Raw genomic sequence first — 17,921 nt, forward strand, 5'->3', positions numbered from 1 at the left:
AAAAGAAGAGTAAGTTCAGAGAACATATTATGACTCATCAAAGTCCAAAAAGAAAAGCTTTAAGGGAACAGAGCAGTCTGTGGGGCCTCCTGGAGTCCTTTTAGCCTCCAACCATATTTGCTTTTGTGTGATTTTCTGCAAAACAGAAGAACCCATCATTTTCTTCCTTAGCATCAATTGTTGAGTTCTGCTTTACCTCAGAGATGGTGCTCATGCTATATGTTCTGCTCTCTTCTTTTTATATCGAGCTAATGGTGCTGCCTTTTCATTTCTCCCGAGTTCAGACTTATTTTATAAAATTCCTACTTGCGGCAGTGCAGGCTACAAACAAGACGATTTTTCAAAGGAAAGACTGGAAGGGAGGTGAGGCATTCTTAGACCAATCTGAAGTGAAAGGGAGATGCAATATCTATATTTAATCTCTGCTCTCAATGGTAGATTTTATTTTTCATTCCCATAGTTGTATATATAACGTGTAGATACCAACTCTTCCAAGTACTGCATCAAAATTTTATACGAGTGGAAGAACGTACACATGTAACAAAGGAAATGTTTTCTCTACTTTCGCTCTGATAAAAATGCCAGAAGGAATGGATAGTCTCTTCCTACTCAGGAAGAGGATTGTTCTTCCTGAAGTTTAGCATATCAGGGGCAGGGAATAAAGGACATCTATTTACAAGGAAATAAGGGTGAAATTATCAATTTTAAAATTTGACAGGTGGTTTTGGCATGCTAGAAACACAAATTAGGCCCTCAAAAATTAAAACCTAATAATGAGTGAAATAAACATTGTCAGGTTAAAGCCCTTTATTGCAGACAACTAGGTTTCTGGCTATATTATTAGCTACAACGTATCAGGCAATTAGAAGCTAGTGTTTATGTTATATATTTACTACACTACTAATTTTGTTTAGGATTTCTCAGTATATATTTTCCAGTTAAGGTTATACTGGCAGCATATCCTCAGGCAGGAAAAACAAGTTTTTACAACAGATTCTTCATAGCATACTCTATTTTATTTCTTTAGGTGTGTTATCTTTTGTTGTCTTGAGGTTCAGTTTGGGACAGACGGAAAACACTGAAGGTAAAGAAGCCAGTAACAAAGCCTTAGAAAGTTGTAGGATGGGTGATCCTTAACTACCTTAAGCATCCTGAAAATGGTGCCCTACCTCAAGCAGCGATGAACGAGTGCTGTAAACGGTTCTTGCCCCTTACCGATGACACGCTGCTCTCTCCACTGCCTCCGGTCTTCACTCTTCAATTTACCTGGCCCGACGCTGTAGGCCCACCTAGTTGCTCACACTACCAATTTTGCGAAAGTATAAATGGTCTTAAAATAGGATTTTACTCTTGGGGGGAAATCCTCTACTAAGTAGTCACAGTGCACTTTGAATGACTAATTTAAGCCATTACCTTACAAAATAAGGGATAAATCATACTTTTCATAACACTGCCGCGTAGGAACAGTTTTAATTTTAAGAGTCAAGCACCTACATTAATCTGAGTCTAAAATAATAGGCCCCTGACTTAAAATCTCCTAACTTTCTTTCACACTTCATAAAACTAAAAATAAAATCATCTCACCAGTCACTGACCTATGGATCCAACCAACGTACTGTATTTCGAGAAAAATTGAAGAGTCTCAAAACCGCGACGTGCCGGCAGATTACAGTTTGCATCCTTAATTGGTCTTAAATGTAGGGTGAGAGGGAAGAGACTGTAATCTGTGGAGAATAAGAGATTTATTTCCTTCTTAAATCAAAAGCGGATCCCGTGTCTCAGCTGCCCCCTCACCCGCCCGCCCTGCCTCCACGAGATTGTTTTGCCATATTTTTGTATATATTTTCCCCGCAGATGCCAGGTGAGAGGAGGTCAAAGTGCAGTGTCTGGTCCACAAAGTAAACAGAAGGGTCAGGGCGGGTTTATTTATTTATAAGACGCTCGTCCTCTCAGCTGTTTCTCCTTCACTGGCATTTGGAAGCTCGCAGTCCTTCAGAGAGGAGGCAGATTTGGCAGGAATGTTCTTTGTGCCCGCCTCCCTTTTTATGGGGTGGAGGGGAGGAGGCAGATTTATAATGACAGGCTTGGGGGATGGGGGGGCGGCGAAAAAGTTTCAGCTGGCGTGATAATGCCCGTTTTCTCCACCGTCAACACCGTGCCACAAACAGCTTTGGTGCCACTCCGAGCCCTCCCGGTCCCCTCCCTTTCTCTCCGCTGGCTCGCGGTGGCAGGCGGAGGCACAGTTAAATTCCAGCACCTTCTCCACAGATCCCCAAACTACTACGCGCTATTACTACGGCTGCCCTCCCTCCCGCGCCGCTTTCCTCTTCCCCCACCTCCCCGGAGGCGCCCCGCAGCGCCCCTGGAAGAAGACCGCCAGGGAAGGGAACCCGGGCGCCCAGCTCCAGCACGGCTGGGGTCCCTCCGCGTCCTGCGCAGTTTCCCCGCTCCAGGCACAAACACTGCCCGAGAGCCGGCGCCTCGCAGACACACACCGATCCACGCACACAGCACGGCCGCCCCGCTCCACATTCTTGCACACCCCCTTCGCGCCCTCCCCCTCCCGCCCCGCGCTCCGGGAGTCGCTGAGCCGGGCGAGTGACAGGCGCGTCCCGCCAACCCGCGCCCGGGCGGGCGGGGAGGAGCGGCGCGCGGGGCCAACTGCGGCGCGTCTTCCGGCGCCCGTGGAGGCCGCGAGGGTGGGACGCGGGGCGGAGCCCGAGTTTAGGAAGAGGAGGGGAAGGCTGTCATCAATGAAGTCATATTCATAATCTAGTCCTCTCTCCCTCTGTTTCTGTACTCTGGGTGACTCAGAGAGGGAAGAGATTCAGCCAGCACACTGCTCGCGAGCAAGGTAAATATAACTTACAACTCCTTTCTCCTCTTTTCCCTCCCTCCGGCCTCGCCGCTGCAGCCGCGGCGAGAACCCCTCCGGCACCGCGCCGCCCTCGCGGGGATTATTCATTATTATCCTAATTATTATTTATCGTGCATGCACGGAGACCAAAACAAACAGGCGGGCCAACAGCCACAACAACAACAACCACAACCACCACCACCGGCACCACAACAAAGCCCGCCTCCTCCCCGCCGGCCTCAGGTGGAAGGCTCTAAAGACAGCTCCCGGGCGGCGGTGGAAGAAACCGCAAAGTTTGCACCGACCCTCGCAGTTCTAATAATAACAGTAATAATTACTACTTCAAGGGGGAAGGGGAAGGCATCCCAGCAAACCACAGCCTTGACCCTGGGCAGGCAGTGGTGCGGTGCCAACCCAAGGTTGCAACACACGCTCCGCCAGGTCGCACCCCGACCCCCTTAAATAAGGCGAAGTGGGGAGGGCGGGCGGCAGGAGGAGGAGGAGGGGGAGAAGGGCTGGGGGACCCAGGAGGAGAATGGAGACGCGACAGTTCATCCCGAGCCGTCCTCCCGGAAGAGTTGGAAGGAGATCGGGAAAGCAGGGCGAGGAGCCCGGGCAGGCGGCCGGGCGCCAGTGAACGCGGCTGCCACCCGTTTCCCGGGGACCCGTTTAAAGGGCTCGGCTGCGGAGACGCGAGCAGACCGCCGCGGGAGCGTCGGAGCCGAGCGGGCGAGCCTAGGAGGCGACCGTCACTATCGCCGGGCCGGTGCGTGTAGGATCGGAGGTGTCACCTCCTCTCTCCGCGTTCCCTCGGGCTGGCAGGGGGCCGCTGACTGCGAGTCAGGCCTTCGGTAAAGGGGCTGTCCCGGGGGCTGCGTCCCGGGCGCTGCGGACGTCTCTGTCTCCCGTAACTGGTGACAGCGCGGGTGTTGGAAGTTCGGGGTGTCCGGCCCGGGCCGCAGCAGGGGGGACGTACGGGAGGAGACCCCGAAGAAGGAGGTCGGAGGCGCCTGCTGGGCTCCGTTGCTCTGCCCTCGCCTTCACCGGGTTTGTTTTCTTTTGCTTCGAGTCTTCCCCTGCTAGCGCCGCGGGAGCTGCGGCCGTGGGGCGCCTGCCCTCGTCTGGGTGCTAGGGGCGCGCTGGGACCCAGGAGAGCCACAGCGGCCGCGGGCCGGGGAGGCCATGATCCGGATAATCCTCTCTGCCTGACTGTCACAGACAGGACCCGCACGCACCCGGGCAGCGGCGGTGGCGTTCGCCGGGGAAGGGGAAGGGGAAGGGGGAGGGCTGCGGTGGGGAGGGAATGGGGGTTAGCGAGGGCGGGAGGCGGGGAGACCGAGCGGGAGCCTCCTCCCAACGATGACACGCACCCCTTGCTTCTCCCTCCTAGCTTTCGAGTTTGCTTTATTCCCATCCCAGCCTGGTTTACCCCTTCCTCTGCTCTCCCCCTCCATCCTTCCACCTTCCCTCCTGTTTGCGTTACAAAACACGGCCATGCCATCTGCAAAGGTGTCGCGATGCACTTCCACAAATAACCGGTCCGGCGCGCCAGCCCTCGGCGCCCTCCGGCCACTGGGTGCACACGGAGCACTGTGCCACGGGGTGCCACAGGGTGCCCCAGACCTCGCAGCCTGGATACAGTTGCACCGCGCGGGGCGGGGCGCAGCAGTGCGGACTCCAGGGGACACCCGCGCCCTGGCCCGGGCACTCAGGCCGGTTTCCGGTACACGCGGGGAAATCGCCTCCTGCCAGTGTCTGCGCGCTCTCCCCCGCCTCCGCCGCCTGGATTGCATTATTATTTTTATCCGGGTTGCCGTTTGCTGCGGATGGTGGTGAGCGCTGGGCTGCGTGGGGGCGGGGGTGTGTGGAGGGAAGTTGGACGTGGGTCAGGCAGAAAAAAAAGTTTGGCAGGGCAGCGAAGTAGGGTGGAGGGGTGGAAGAGGGCGGCGAGCTCCTGCGGCTCGCGGCTCTGTGCCCTCCGGGCCGGCGCGAGGCTGTCTGCGCGTGAGTGTTTGCTGTGCGCGCCGGGACCAGTGCGTCGGGAGCAGCGCGCTGGCAGCGGCTCTGGCCCGCGCCCTTCCCGGGAGCCCGGGAGGACACTGCCAGGTTCGGTGGCGAGGGCTGGTGGGGGTGGCGTGTGCGTGTGGCTGTGAGTGTGTGCTCGCGCGAGCGGCGGAGAATCAGGAAGTCACAGCGGCGGAGCGCACACAGACATGTTTGATCGCCGTGACATGACGCGCGCGAGGGAGGAAGCGGCGGCCGCGGGGGCCGGGCCGCGGGCTGGGACGCTGGCCTAGGTTGCGGCGTGGAGACCCGCGCCCTATCGCGCCGGGGCCCCGACGGGCCCGCGCCCTTTTTTGTCCCGCGTCCCCCAGGTAAGGAGCCTGCGCCGCTGCCTCCCGCTGTGCGCGGAGCCTTCTAGCTCTTTCCCTGCCAGCCCCCTCAAGTCTCCAGCTCGCCTTCCCTGCAAAGTCAGCCGGGCGGGGGAAACGGGCTCCCTGTCCTCCGATCGATCGCGTGGAAAACTTTCCAGCAGGAGGCACCGTGAGGGGGGAGAAGGCCTTGTTGGGCTGCTGTCGCTTGTCAGTTCTTTCTTCTCCAGGTCCTGAGAGTGTGAGTCTTGGCGTCCTGCGGTTTTTGCACGTTCAAACTTCGGGCCTAAACGTGCCTCCAACTCTCGCAGGATTTACTTCAGCAAGAAAATAAATAGTCCAAGTCGTCCGTTCGTTCTTGCCAGGCATTTGGATGTTTTATGGGAAGGAGGAGGGCTTGGGAGTCAGGGGAGTGGGAGTGTTGTGCAGAATCCATTCCTTATTCAATGTCTGCACCGAGTGTTATGTAATTTTAGTAGCACATGGGTGCAAAGCCCATACTGGGCTTCTCCCTTCTTTGTTTATGTAACTTTCTGGAGAGTTTTGTTAGGTTGTCTCCGTTTCCTCCATCCTTCTTCACCTGATAGAGGTTGGTGCTTTGAAAAAAACCGCAGCGACCCGGGTCAGTAATGTTTTGGAGAGATGTCATTGTCTCCTCTCTAGCCATCCTGTAGGCATGTACTCCTTTGTATGTGTAGCGTTGGAGCATAAGGAAGACATTAAGGACACACATTTGTTTATTGCATTGAGTGGCTATTTTTAACCTCTCTGCCTTACTGATGGCAGAGTTAAATTTCAAACTTTCATCTCACAGGATATTTTTGAATTTACACCTGGTTGTATGCCTTGCTTGCATGAAGAGAGTGCGTCTATTAACAGTGAGGTTTCTTAGCAATTGGGTAGCAGAAAATTCCTGTTCAGCTACCTAAGGTCCGCACCATTGAGAAATGTACTAAAATAAAAACGGTGCCCTATGGGGTGTGTGTGTGTGTGTGTGTGTGTGTGTGTGTGTGTACTTAAATGTGAACACTGAGCTGTCTCAGTGACATTTTCCACTAGTCATTAGTGGGGAACCACTCGCGGAAGGTTGTTGGCCACATCGGATTTAGTTAAGATTCTAGGCTACTTCCAGCACCCTGGTGAAGTAGGAAGAGGTGTGGCAGGTTTGAATCCTACTCGGTCCATTGTTATGCAAATTGAGACGTGTTTTCTCTTTTAGGAATTTAATTGCCCTTTCATTTTCCTGGAGTTACTTTCTTTTAACAATCCTTTCTTTTAATTCAAATGTTTACTAGCTATTAGAAAAAGGGGACACCTGTTTGGTTCAGAGTATTTGTTAGAAAAAAAATCCTGTGTAGATGAGAGGTCCGTCTACCTTGTTGGGGGCATGAAAGAGAGATGTCATGTTGGTAAAGAACATTTTAAAATAAATTAGGGATTTGGGTTATCAGAACCCTTGAGGGTGAAGTGAGGGAGGGCTTTTTCAATGCAGCCTTTCTCCTATGAGTTCTATCAGTTACATCTCAACGTTGGCACTAGCCACACTGTGGGGTTTCACAGAAAATATTCACCGCAAGAGCATGTTCAAAGCAGCGTTAGATCTTTTCTTTTGTTCGTTTTAAAGTGGGTTTTGAGCATTTCTCATCAAGTTTCTTGAAAAGTGCTTTGACCAACACCTGAGGCTTAGAATTGGCCAAAAAAAAAAAAAGAGATTGAGAGAAAGAGAGAAAAAAAGTGCACCTCTGCTTGTATTATATTGTTAATGCTTAAATTCTGTTTCAAGTGTTCCTGGCAGAATATATGTAGAAAGTAGCCCTTTTGGAGATAATTATTTAAAATTGTTTTACTTTGATTAAGCTTAAGTCTTTCCACAAACTGATCTAAAAGCACATCGCATTCTTTTCTGGAAGGTAACTGTAATACACCTTGTAATATTGTAATATTTTGGCATTTCACTTTCAAGGCTGCTTACTGTGTGGTGAATCAAAATCATAAACAGAAAACTTTCATAAATTATAAAAGTGCTGTTGTCCTCTGGTGTTTTCATGCCCCCCCTTTTAGAAGTCGTCCTTTGTAAACAAGGCCTTTGTCAAAGACTGGTAGGTCAGCAGGTTTTTGATACTCCAGAGAAATAATAAATCACTATTTATAACATCTTGACATGCTGTCATGTGGGCAACTGAATTATCACAAATATCATGCTAAGGACTATTTTGCAGTTCCTGCAAGTTGAGGCAGCGTTACTGAGACCTGATCTACCCACCAGCAGTTTTGATTCTTACTCTCTGGTGAAGATGATTTCAACAGAAGATACAAACAATTAGTTACTTAATATGAATGATCTTAGAAAATTCTATACATGAGTCACATTTCCTTCTGCAGTATTTCTGGTGAGCAGATGAGGAAAATTTCCTAACATGAAAAGCTACATTTGGGGACTATTTTGATTTCTTCCTGTCATTTTTTTTTTTTCATGTAATAAAAGTATCCTTTAAATTGTTCCTTTTCCTTAAATGTTGTGTTATGGAAATTGTTTTTTGGCCAATGTTAGATTTTCTATCATCTTTGGAAGAATTCTTATTATGGAACTTTAATCTCTAGCTGGTTAATAAAGTCATAGTTCATTCTGTAAGTGTTGGGAATAGAAATTACAGATGGTATTAATGTATTTGGTAAAGTATTTATGAAGGCCTGAGGTATTTATTTTTTTATACAGAAAGTGGTGACTTTAGTTTTAAAACTATTTTATTTATTTATTTTTTGGCTTTATTTTTCTTGACACAGGATTTTTCTATGTAGTTCAGCCTGGCCGTAAAGTCTTTATGTAGCCCAGGTAAACCTCAGACTTGCAGTGATCCTCCAGCCTCAGCTTCCCAAGTCTTGGGATTCTAGGCATGTACTACCACACGTGGCAGAAGGTGGTGATGACTTTGTACTTACCTTGGAACACCAGAGTTTAAGACTGTTCTGCTAGACTCATTATGACAGAGCAGATTTCTTTTCCTAAAATATTTCATACCAGGTTAAATAGGATCTTGCAACCTGGTTTGGAGAACTTCATAGCTTTACTACTGTTTAATATGATTTTATCGAGGCTCACAATTATATAGCACTTTTCCTTGAAAGTACTCAGGATATATTAGTGCTCTGGAGTAGTAAAGGTTATAAAGATACAGAGATATTTGAATGATTATACCTTAACAAAACATACAGTTGAACTGATGAAATTCAGTAGCAAAATTCAGTAGCTAAATTCAGTAGGTCTTTAGGTGGTATGATGAAAAACTACAGTGAATGTTTAAATTTGAAAAAATTGCTACAGTAATGACACGGTGCCATTAATCTCCCTCAAGAGGCTCTCCCTTGCTTGGGTCACACTCATCCCATTGTTCTTGGCAATCTGTCTTTTACTGTAATAAACTTTTTAAAAATTCACACATTTATTGTATCTTTTGAGCAGCCCTGTGTACCTCACTTGGAATGATGCTGTAGATAAAGAATGCAAGATTTTTCATTTCTGACAGAAGTGCTACCCTCTTGGACTTGTGCATTCCTAATAGGTTGTTATGTAATGGAAACCTACTATGTATGAATTGTGGTATTTTATGAGATGTCTAAGACTTCAGGACATTTGGACAGTTATAATCAGACTACATACCTGTATGATTTAAAGCATTTGAAAATATTCCTATTGTGTTTTAGTTGAATTAACCTCAATGTAAGCATCACTTATATCAATATATATACCAATATATGATCTACATCCCTAAATTTGTGCAGGCACTAATGTCTTACAAAATTTTGAAACTGACTTAAATTTAAACACAGGCTGACTCTTTTATAAATTGAGGAATGGAATTACAGAAGTTAAAATAAAGTTTGAAAGCCATTAAATGTAATTCCCTCCCTTCAACCTGAATTCAGAATTTCAGAGTTAAAATTACTTAAAAATGAAAAAAAATTCTAGCCAAAAAGTATAGTAAAGTGTGGGATTACAAGTTCCCCAAGGAAAATTCGTCATCAGCTTTTACTTGTGTTGCATTTTTGTTGCTTACGAAGATTGTACATTTCTTAACCTACTTGATGTGGGGTAGTCCAGTTTTTGCCATCCCACTGGGAAATGAGTCATCACCTGTGGAAATTGAATGTCTAGGGAAAGCTCTGTCCCATCTCCCCGCTGTGCTTTGTAAAACTGGGCATGTAATAGCTTTGCAAATACTTGCAACTATTTTGTGGTTTACCGTTGCGCTGTCCTGAAATGCCATTAAGCAAAATCCAACATTCTGTACAAATCAGTTATCCAATTGAGAATTTATGTGTTTTACAGAATGTACCTTAACATTTAAATATATGAGTAGTAAATGTAAGCTGCCTGGGGCATGTGAAACAGGGGGATAATTGTTGTTGTTGTTTGTACCGGGAATCAAACTCAGGACCTTGTGCTTGCTAGGCAGGCGCTTGTGCCCTCTGAACTATATCCCTGGTCCCAGGGTGATACGTTCTTACAGGTGAGGTAGAGTTGCAGGGAGAAAGTACGGTTGGGGGGTAGTGGGTGCTGATCATCCCAGATCAGATGAAGCCCTGAGATCACAGTGACCAAGCCTGAACAAGCTACGGGAAGACCAGCAGGCCTGTTTTAACAGGGCTGCCTGGGGCAAAGAGGTCCCAGCTAGGGAGAGTTTTCAGAAGATGAAGTCAGAGATTGTAGAAAGACTTGCCTTCCTGACTAAACCATGAATATTTTATCCAATGTGTGTTGGAGCCTTGTCTCGTAGAAGTTTTGAGCCAAGGGGATTCATGAACAAAGGAATATTTTAGATTAATCTGGCAGATTGTGGGTTTAAGTCTGCAGTGGGCATTGAAACTGTTCGAGGGATCCTGGCAAGAATGCGCATTTCTGTTCAATAACTCACAAGGTGTCTTCATATCTCATATTTTGTTTGGTTTATTTCAAAGTCGAGGTTGTAGCTGGCTTCTGTTATGCCTATTTTGTAGGTACGGGCCTTGAAACCCGAAGACCTGAAGCAGACCTAGTATTGGCAGTTTCATAAATAGCTATTATCCTTTTGGTTTTCTTTTCCAATACTGGGGATTGAACCCAGGACCTTTGCACTGAGATACATCCCTAGCCTTTGAAAGAAATTGTTACTCTTTTGAGACAGGTTCTCACTAAATTGCTAAATTGCCCAGGCTGGGCTCAGATTTGTAATCCCCCTGCCTCATCCTCCCAGAGTGCTGGGATTACAGGTGTGTGTCCTCATGCCTGGCTTTACTGTCCATTCTAATTGCAGTGGACTTGTTGAATTTTTGTTGCTATGAAAGTCAGGGCAAATTGTCATATTAAAAATTGTCCCCTGTGTATGTAATCTCAGATCATTCAGCATATAATAGTTGTTTTACTAAGTAAAAGTGTGCTAGCACAATCAGAAGTTTTTAAAATAGGCACTGCAGGTTCTTTTATATATGTAATGTATAAATAAAATTAACTTAGGAAAAAGAAAAATAATTTGTTATCATTGATGCTTAGAGCTTCCCAGGAGAAACAGGCCTCCATGTTAATACACATGTGTGATGACACTCCAGGGAATCATACTCTGAAACTAACTCTGAATGGTTTGCTTTGTTGGCTTTTGTGATGACCAATTGCCTAAGAGTTTGGGTTCACCTGAATTTTAGAAGTTCTAGTTACCCATGATTATCTTCATTAGCTCTCAGCGGTCATGAGTCCCAGGCTAGAGGGATGCTTTACTGAAGTGCTTCTTTGTTGAGGGCCTGTAGCACTTTGGGATTTCTGGTAAACATCCTTTCTTTACAACAGTTTTCCTTTGTGGGGATGTGTGGAAGCTCACGGGGAAGCCACTGGATCACATCGCAGATAGACCCTTGTAGATGGCAGGCCTGGTGTCTGTGGGGTGATAATGTAAGAGCCAGGAGCCTGTGCAGGCAGTGCCTGGGGCTCATGGGGGACTAATTAGCACTGCAGACTTTGTTGTTATCTTTTGTTGCGTACAGAGCTTCCTCAAGCCTTTGCCAGGTCTGATTCTGGGCAAGGACATCCCAAGGCAGTTTATTTAAAGTGAGAGCAGCAGCTCACACACGTCCTCATTTGTTTCCCTGAATGAAAGATGAAGGAGCGCTCACAAAAGCCCAATGAACAGAGCAAAGTTTTAATCCAGCAACTTTTAAAAACATAGTTTACTTTGAAATGAATGGCAAATTGACATGAATAACCATGAGAATGTGTTTTCAATGCTTTTCTAAGGTTTTGCTGGAGCAACTCAGAATGTTAGCTGTAAACCCAGTGCAGTTTTTATCCATGGCACAAATCATATTGTGCACTGTTTAAAGTTGCACGTCGCACACCAAGAAGCAGCGTGGGCCTTGGTAATGTTTCACCACCTCTGCAGACAACCTTGGCCTCCAAACAAGAAACTCCTTGTAGATTTATTTCTTTTATCTTCACCGCTGTTCTCTTCACCCTACTGCCTGCTCCCCCATCACGAATAGAAGTGTTGTGTCCCAGTTCTAGAGATGTTGTTACTTCTTGTGGGGGAATTATCAATTCATTCATAGAGAAAGCTAAACAGAAAACAAGAAACAGGCCTTCAGGATGGAGATGTTCTGAATCAGCAAACAAGACATAAAAAGAGATCTTATCTTCACTGTCTCTGGAGCCTTATCCTTATCCCACAGCAGCCAGAAAACTTTAAAGACTGAGTTATTCTTAGTGATGTAGACTGGTCTTAATTCTTCTTTCTGATATTCCACCTTTAACCTGGTCTTCAAAGTTTTTGTGTAAAGCGAGAGTGGAAAAAGATATGCTGGAGATCTAAATTTTCCTCATGCTTGCTCTGAACTTGTGGGATGAGGGATTTAAAAGGTATTATCAAGGCCGGGGAGTTTTGCCAAGCTCTTCATTCCTAGAAACTGTTGCCTTCTTTTAACTCGAAGGCCTAACTGAAATCTCATCCCCTCCCTTGTGCTTTCCCATAGGCCTTTTCTTCTTCCACCATCCCCAGCCCCGCCCCCCCAAAGCTGAAAGCAAACCCCCCACATCACTGTGTGGATATTTAAACTACATCCCTTTTTGCCTTGGAGGAGCTTCCATTTTTTTCTCTTGTTGCCATATATGGGTAAATCTTATTGCCCAATCAGGTTTCAGAGTCCTGCCAGAAGCATTCTCACAATTTTTATGTGTCTAACATGCCTTGGGCCTGGTGGGTGCTCAGTTGAGTTAGGAATAAATAAGCAAAGCAGATTCTTTGGATGCTTGACTCCAATCATCACCTATCTCTTCATTTTGTGATGTTGTCTTTGTCCCATATACCTTCTGGGGTTTCCCTTTACTTTTGCGTCCCTTACTAAATCAGTAGTTTATCACAGCCAAATCTTAATCTTTACAAAATACCTTTTTCACTGTTTCTCTGTTTGTTTCTTTGACCTTTCCTTTCTACTCCTGCATCTTGCTCTGGCCAAGGGACAGCTCTCCATCCTTCTGGATGGCCTGGTAGGCAGTGTTGGGTTGTATATCAAATGATAAAACATTCTATTTGAGGTTTTACTCTTGTTATAGGTGTGACTTTGGGCAAGCCAACCTGTTCCTTCCTGCCTTACTACCCTTATCTTGCAATGGGAGTGTGACAAAATGTCCCTTCAATGCATGTCCCTGAAATTAAGAGGAAGCACAGAGAGGTGTTTAACATATATATGGATGGGGGGGGTGGTATTTCTATTGATTGCATTTAGACCCTAAGGCATATGTTTTGTCTAGGGTAGTTGGAGTGGTGACCCTTAAAATTCCATGGAGTTGAACTTCTTTTAATATGCAGATGGCTGTGCTGGGCTTTTCAGCAAAGAGAAGGGGATTTGGGCTGAGGGAGGATGTCTGTGTTCTTTGGAGTTGTGGGAAGCTCCAGGGCCTTTGATTTTTTTAAACTATATCCTCCCCAGTTATAAAGATAGGAATGTCAGGAGGGAAGGAAGACATGGTGTACTCCTGGAAAATTCTTGCCTAAGAGCACAGTGGTCTGGCCCTCAGGAAATCCTGGTGTGAGTAAAGGGAACCCTGCAGTGGGGGGTGGGGCATGGAAAGACCCACAGTGCCTAGTGCATGTATACGGGAGGTAACTAAGTTTCTTTCCCAGGCACATTTTCTTCATTGAATTAGTCACATAATTGTGGAACAGGTCATTTGTGACAATGTAAAACCCTCTCACAATACAAAATGGAAATAGCTTACGAGTTTTATCAAGTGGACACCATGATAAAACCTATTACTGCCCTAGCAAGATTATCTGTGCCTTCTCTCTCCCTGCTCCAAGCTTTCTACCCCACAACTTCCACCCTATCACCATCACCGCTTTAGTAATTTGGGAAAGAAAGTGACAAGGATTCCTGGGGGTACCAAAGGGAGAAGTCGAGTTGTCCAGTATGAGAGTTCGAACCTTAGCACAGTAATTTAGTAATAGTGCATCTCTGCCTGAGATTTACACCTCTTTGCAACTCATACTCCAGAGTTTCTTAAAAATGTGGGATCGTTTAATTATATAGTTGAACTGTAAAGTTGCCACTGGAAACGTAGAGGAATAAGAGGCTAAGACTACTGGCTTCATTGTTGCAACGTCCTCCTTTTGGATACACTTGGGTGGCAGTAACCAGGAGAGGGTTCTTGAGCAGCTTTGGTTTGACATGGAGGTGAATCCACGAATTCTATCACACCTAGGGTTGGATAAAGTCTTTGAGATGCTCAGCGGGCAGCAGGCATGGGGTGGTGGGTAGACAGATGGAAGAGACGTTGGAAATATTCCCATCCTGAGCCTTGAGGAAGCCAAGAGACCCCAGAGAAGAAACAGTTTTCCTAGGGCCCCAGGATGCGGCCTTTAAGACCAGAATCAGGTCTCTGGACTCCTTGTTGGGTTGGAAGTCGGTGAATACCATAGTTGAGTTCTGTCGGAGTCCAGATCCATGCCATTCGTTAGGCATGTGACATAAGATTAAACAGTACTATTTCTCTGACCTATAAATTTATTGCATCCGTGAATCTGAAGGTTTTGCTCTTACTAGTTGCCTGTATAACCTGTTCCTATCTGAACATTCCACTTATGTGCCCATAATTTTCCATTTCTCCTAATATGTTCTTTCCCCTCTAAGAAATTTTAAAGTTTCATTTAACAAAAAATAGAGAAGTATTTTTATGTGACTGTATGTGAATAATTATAACACTGTCTGAGATTTCCAGATGAAAGTAATAATCCATGCAGAAAGTAGTATTATGGGCTAATTTATAATGTAAACGTTGGAAAGTAGCAATATCGGGCGAACTTCAGTATTGGTATGTATCTTCATTGTTCAGACTTGTGGCATATCAACAGAATACCTATTGAAGCCAATTTCAAGATAAACTATAACAGGAATTAAGCCATTTCCTTTTATTCACTAAGAAGTAAAAGGGTGTATTAGTTTGCTTATATACATGAAAGAACGTTATAAGTTGTAATACCCCTGAATTGACGTCAGCTTCCTAAATTTGAAATGCTGACTGAGTGTGAGTGTGTGTGTGTGTGTATGTGTGTGTGTGTGTGTAGAAGCGGTGGAAGGAAAAAAAAGTTATTTCCTCTTGCTTTGTTAATCACAAGGAATAAATAATAACATTTGGCTCTGTAGTGAATTCAAGGCTGTGACTCGTCCTCAGTGCCCCCCTGTTGTAGAAATCACTGGTACTGGGTTCTCTTAGGCCCAGTTTAGAGCCCTGCTTTTATAACCATTACAAGGTTACATTTTACAGTTTTCCATGTTAGCCCTAATTTATTTATCAGAATAACTTATTTATTTATTTATTTGTACTTTGTGCTACTGGGCCTTTCTCTGGACCTTTCCTGTGAGCTATATCCCCAGCCCTTTTTATTTTTTATTTTGAGATAGGGTCTTGCTAAGTTACTACATTTCACAGTCCTGGCTGTTCCACGTGATTTTCCTGCCTCAGCCTCTCATTTTGCTGGGATTATATGGATGTGCCTCTGTGCTTGGCCCGGCCTAAATTTTTGCCTACGTTTTAATGATTTCCTTATGCCAACATGCTACAAACACGGATTATCTTCTAGTTTTTATAAAAGTTGATGACTCCATTAGTAGGTTACTGTTGAGATGTTTTTGAGCACTCCCGGTGTGCTGGTCGGAGGTTCCAGGGATACGGGAATGAACAAGAGTGAGGATGCCTTCTTAGCCGTCCCATTGTAGAGATCCAGGAAAGTGATGGTAGGCTGTGAGACAGGGAAGAACTGATGAGTTTTTTGTTTTGCCTTCCTCCCCTGATTTCCCCACAGGAAGAGCCTGCTCTGGGTGTCTAGGCTGCTACAGTCTGATTCCATCTCTGTCTGGAGGCAGTAAAGCAAATCACTTAGGGTGTCTTAGTCTGCATTTTTTGAGGTTGACAGCAAAAAAAGGTTTGCATGTGCCTCCAGTGTAATGTCAGAATATAGAATAATTACTATCACCAGTGGTATTCAGCTATCTTGCTGGGACCATTGATTTCTGTCATAATGTAGAAAATACATTAGTTACTTATTTTGGTTCCTATCCAAGGTGGGGTAGCCATTCCATGAGGCAGTCCCCAGTGGTAATACCAAAAAATCCCTGGAGCATGTGTGTTGGAATATTGCTCTGGTGAACCTGAAGAACCAAAATGTTCACACCTAAGCCCTAGTTCACTAGTCATGGGCAACTTCTCCCAGGGTGCCTGAACCAGAGTGAGGCCTGGCCCAGATCCCTGGCCTTCCCTGGCCAAGTGTTCTCTACTTTGGTTATTTATCTGGCAGGAGGACCACATCTTAACATTGTTCTTCCTATCACTTCAGGTCCAGTATAGACGGTGGAGAAAATATGGCTAAAACAGAGTGGCTGTTTGTTGTGCCAGGCACACAGCTATGGCTTTTTGCACATGCCATTACATTTCAGTGTCAAAAGAACAAACATTAAATAACTTAGCTAGTGATGGCATACGTGAGTATTCGAACCTGTTTGTGTGTTTCATATAGATTCTGCTTTTTCCGTGATTGAAACTTACCTTCCATTGTCACTTTATGCAACTGGTTTTCAGCTATCAAGAATTTTCTGGGAAGTTTTGATTGCCTGTTAACTTGTGAAAATGGGTCTTGATTGCATCCATCGTAAGGATTTTCTGTGCTAGTGGCTTTCTGAAGGTTAATGACTTACAAAGCACCCAGGCCAGCCAGTAGCAGAGAGTATTTGTTGACTTCAGTAGTAAATTTCAAACTTGTTTAGATTCTGCTTATGTGTTAAATTTCATTTTCTCCGTGATCTTTTTTGTATCTTAGATGATTTATATATTTTGGGGGAATCATTTACAGTGTGTGTTTTTTTTAAACAAGTGGTCTTCATAAAGACTGAGGCAGACAGACATATATCACATTCACTCAAACATCTGGACTAGACAAAACAGTTCTCTTTGATGTTTGTTACAGATCTGGCACCATCAGATGCTAACAACTGTTTTATTCTGATCTTAACATCATGTTTAAAGCATGCCTTTCTTTTTTCTCCTTCCCAACTTAGTGTCACTCTACTCACTGGCAGAGACAGAAGAAGTAGATGTCCACGCCCACAGACCCAGGTGCAATGCCCCACCCTGGGCCCTCACCAGGGCCTGGACCCTCCCCTGGACCAATTCTGGGACCTAGTCCAGGACCAGGACCATCCCCAGGCTCCGTCCACAGTATGATGGGGCCAAGTCCTGGGCCTCCCAGCGTCTCACATCCGATGCCGACAATGGGCTCTGCTGACTTCCCACAGGAAGGCATGCATCAGCTGCATAAAGTAAGAGTTTATTCTCCCTTTTGATCTTGCTTTCTGAGTCATGGATGGCTCATATTCCTGATAACCTCATCTCTTTTTTTTCTACTATTGCTAACAGAAGAATCAAAATGGAACTTTGCTTATCTAGGATATTAAAAATGCACATTCAGAGGCACTTTTATTGCTACAGATGTACCAATCATGACAATCAGATGTTAGCTCTTTAAAATACTAGGGTAGGCTATATATTTCTGACAGTTAGATTCTGTGATTTGTAGGTTGAAGGTAGTTTGGCTTGGTGAATGAGTGTATTAGTGAATAAGTCTTGTTTTTTTTCTACCTGTGTTAAATAATCTACCCATCGAAGAATGAACATATTGAAAATTATTCTTCCCTAAAAATGTTGACATTTATTAAAAAAAATTAGATCCCTAAAAGGAGAGTCCCTTTCCAAGTATGCTTTAAATGCTTTTGTGAATTTAAATTATTTCTAGGGAATTCTTAAAATGCACATTACTGTCTCTCTAGAGATAAAGTAGTTTTATTCTGGTTTTGGAAGAAGACTCATTTTGAGGAGCTCAGGTCCAGTTCTTTGTTTTTGGACTGAGATAATAATGATACTGTATTTATGAGGCTTAGATTTTTCTAGTGCCATGACAGTGATCATACTGGTATACTTTGGCATTATTTCCTCAGAGGACATACAAAGAAGAGTGGGCAGCCTTTTGAGAAAATAAACAATCCTTTCTGGCAATTTGCTTGAGAAGTTAGTAGTAGCCCAAGCAAACCTATGAGGGTATCACACATTGCCTGAGGCTCTGCCTCATGAGACTTGAGGTTTTACACTCCTTCCAATGGCATCATAGGTGGGCTGCCTATTG

The 17,921-nt window shown here is 45.2% G+C and overlaps 1 protein-coding gene across 7 annotated transcripts in view; it reads left to right on the forward strand.

Annotated features, from left to right (window-relative positions):
- The first annotated feature begins 2,761 nt into the window (after positions 1 to 2,761).
- The window catches only part of Smarca2 (SWI/SNF related, matrix associated, actin dependent regulator of chromatin, subfamily a, member 2), a 171,948-nt gene continuing 156,788 nt past the window's right edge, over positions 2,762 to 17,921 (forward strand). The window contains exons 1-2 of one of the 7 annotated variants that reach the window (XM_005388607.2): positions 2,762 to 2,854; positions 16,801 to 17,061. In XM_005388607.2, coding sequence (XP_005388664.1) covers positions 16,837 to 17,061 — 225 coding nt within the window. In that variant the 5' untranslated portion in view covers positions 2,762 to 2,854; positions 16,801 to 16,836. Of the gene's footprint in view, positions 2,855 to 2,893; positions 3,624 to 4,597; positions 4,690 to 4,843; positions 4,964 to 4,999; positions 5,233 to 16,800; positions 17,062 to 17,921 lie in introns of those variants that run through there. The other 6 variants (XM_005388600.2, XM_005388605.2, XM_005388604.2 and 3 more) reach the window with 6 other exon arrangements.

The sequence above is a fragment of the Chinchilla lanigera genome, unplaced genomic scaffold, assembly GCF_000276665.1.
Source record: "Chinchilla lanigera isolate Chin_1 unplaced genomic scaffold, ChiLan1.0 scaffold00033, whole genome shotgun sequence".
Classification (NCBI taxonomy): domain Eukaryota; kingdom Metazoa; phylum Chordata; class Mammalia; order Rodentia; family Chinchillidae; genus Chinchilla; species Chinchilla lanigera.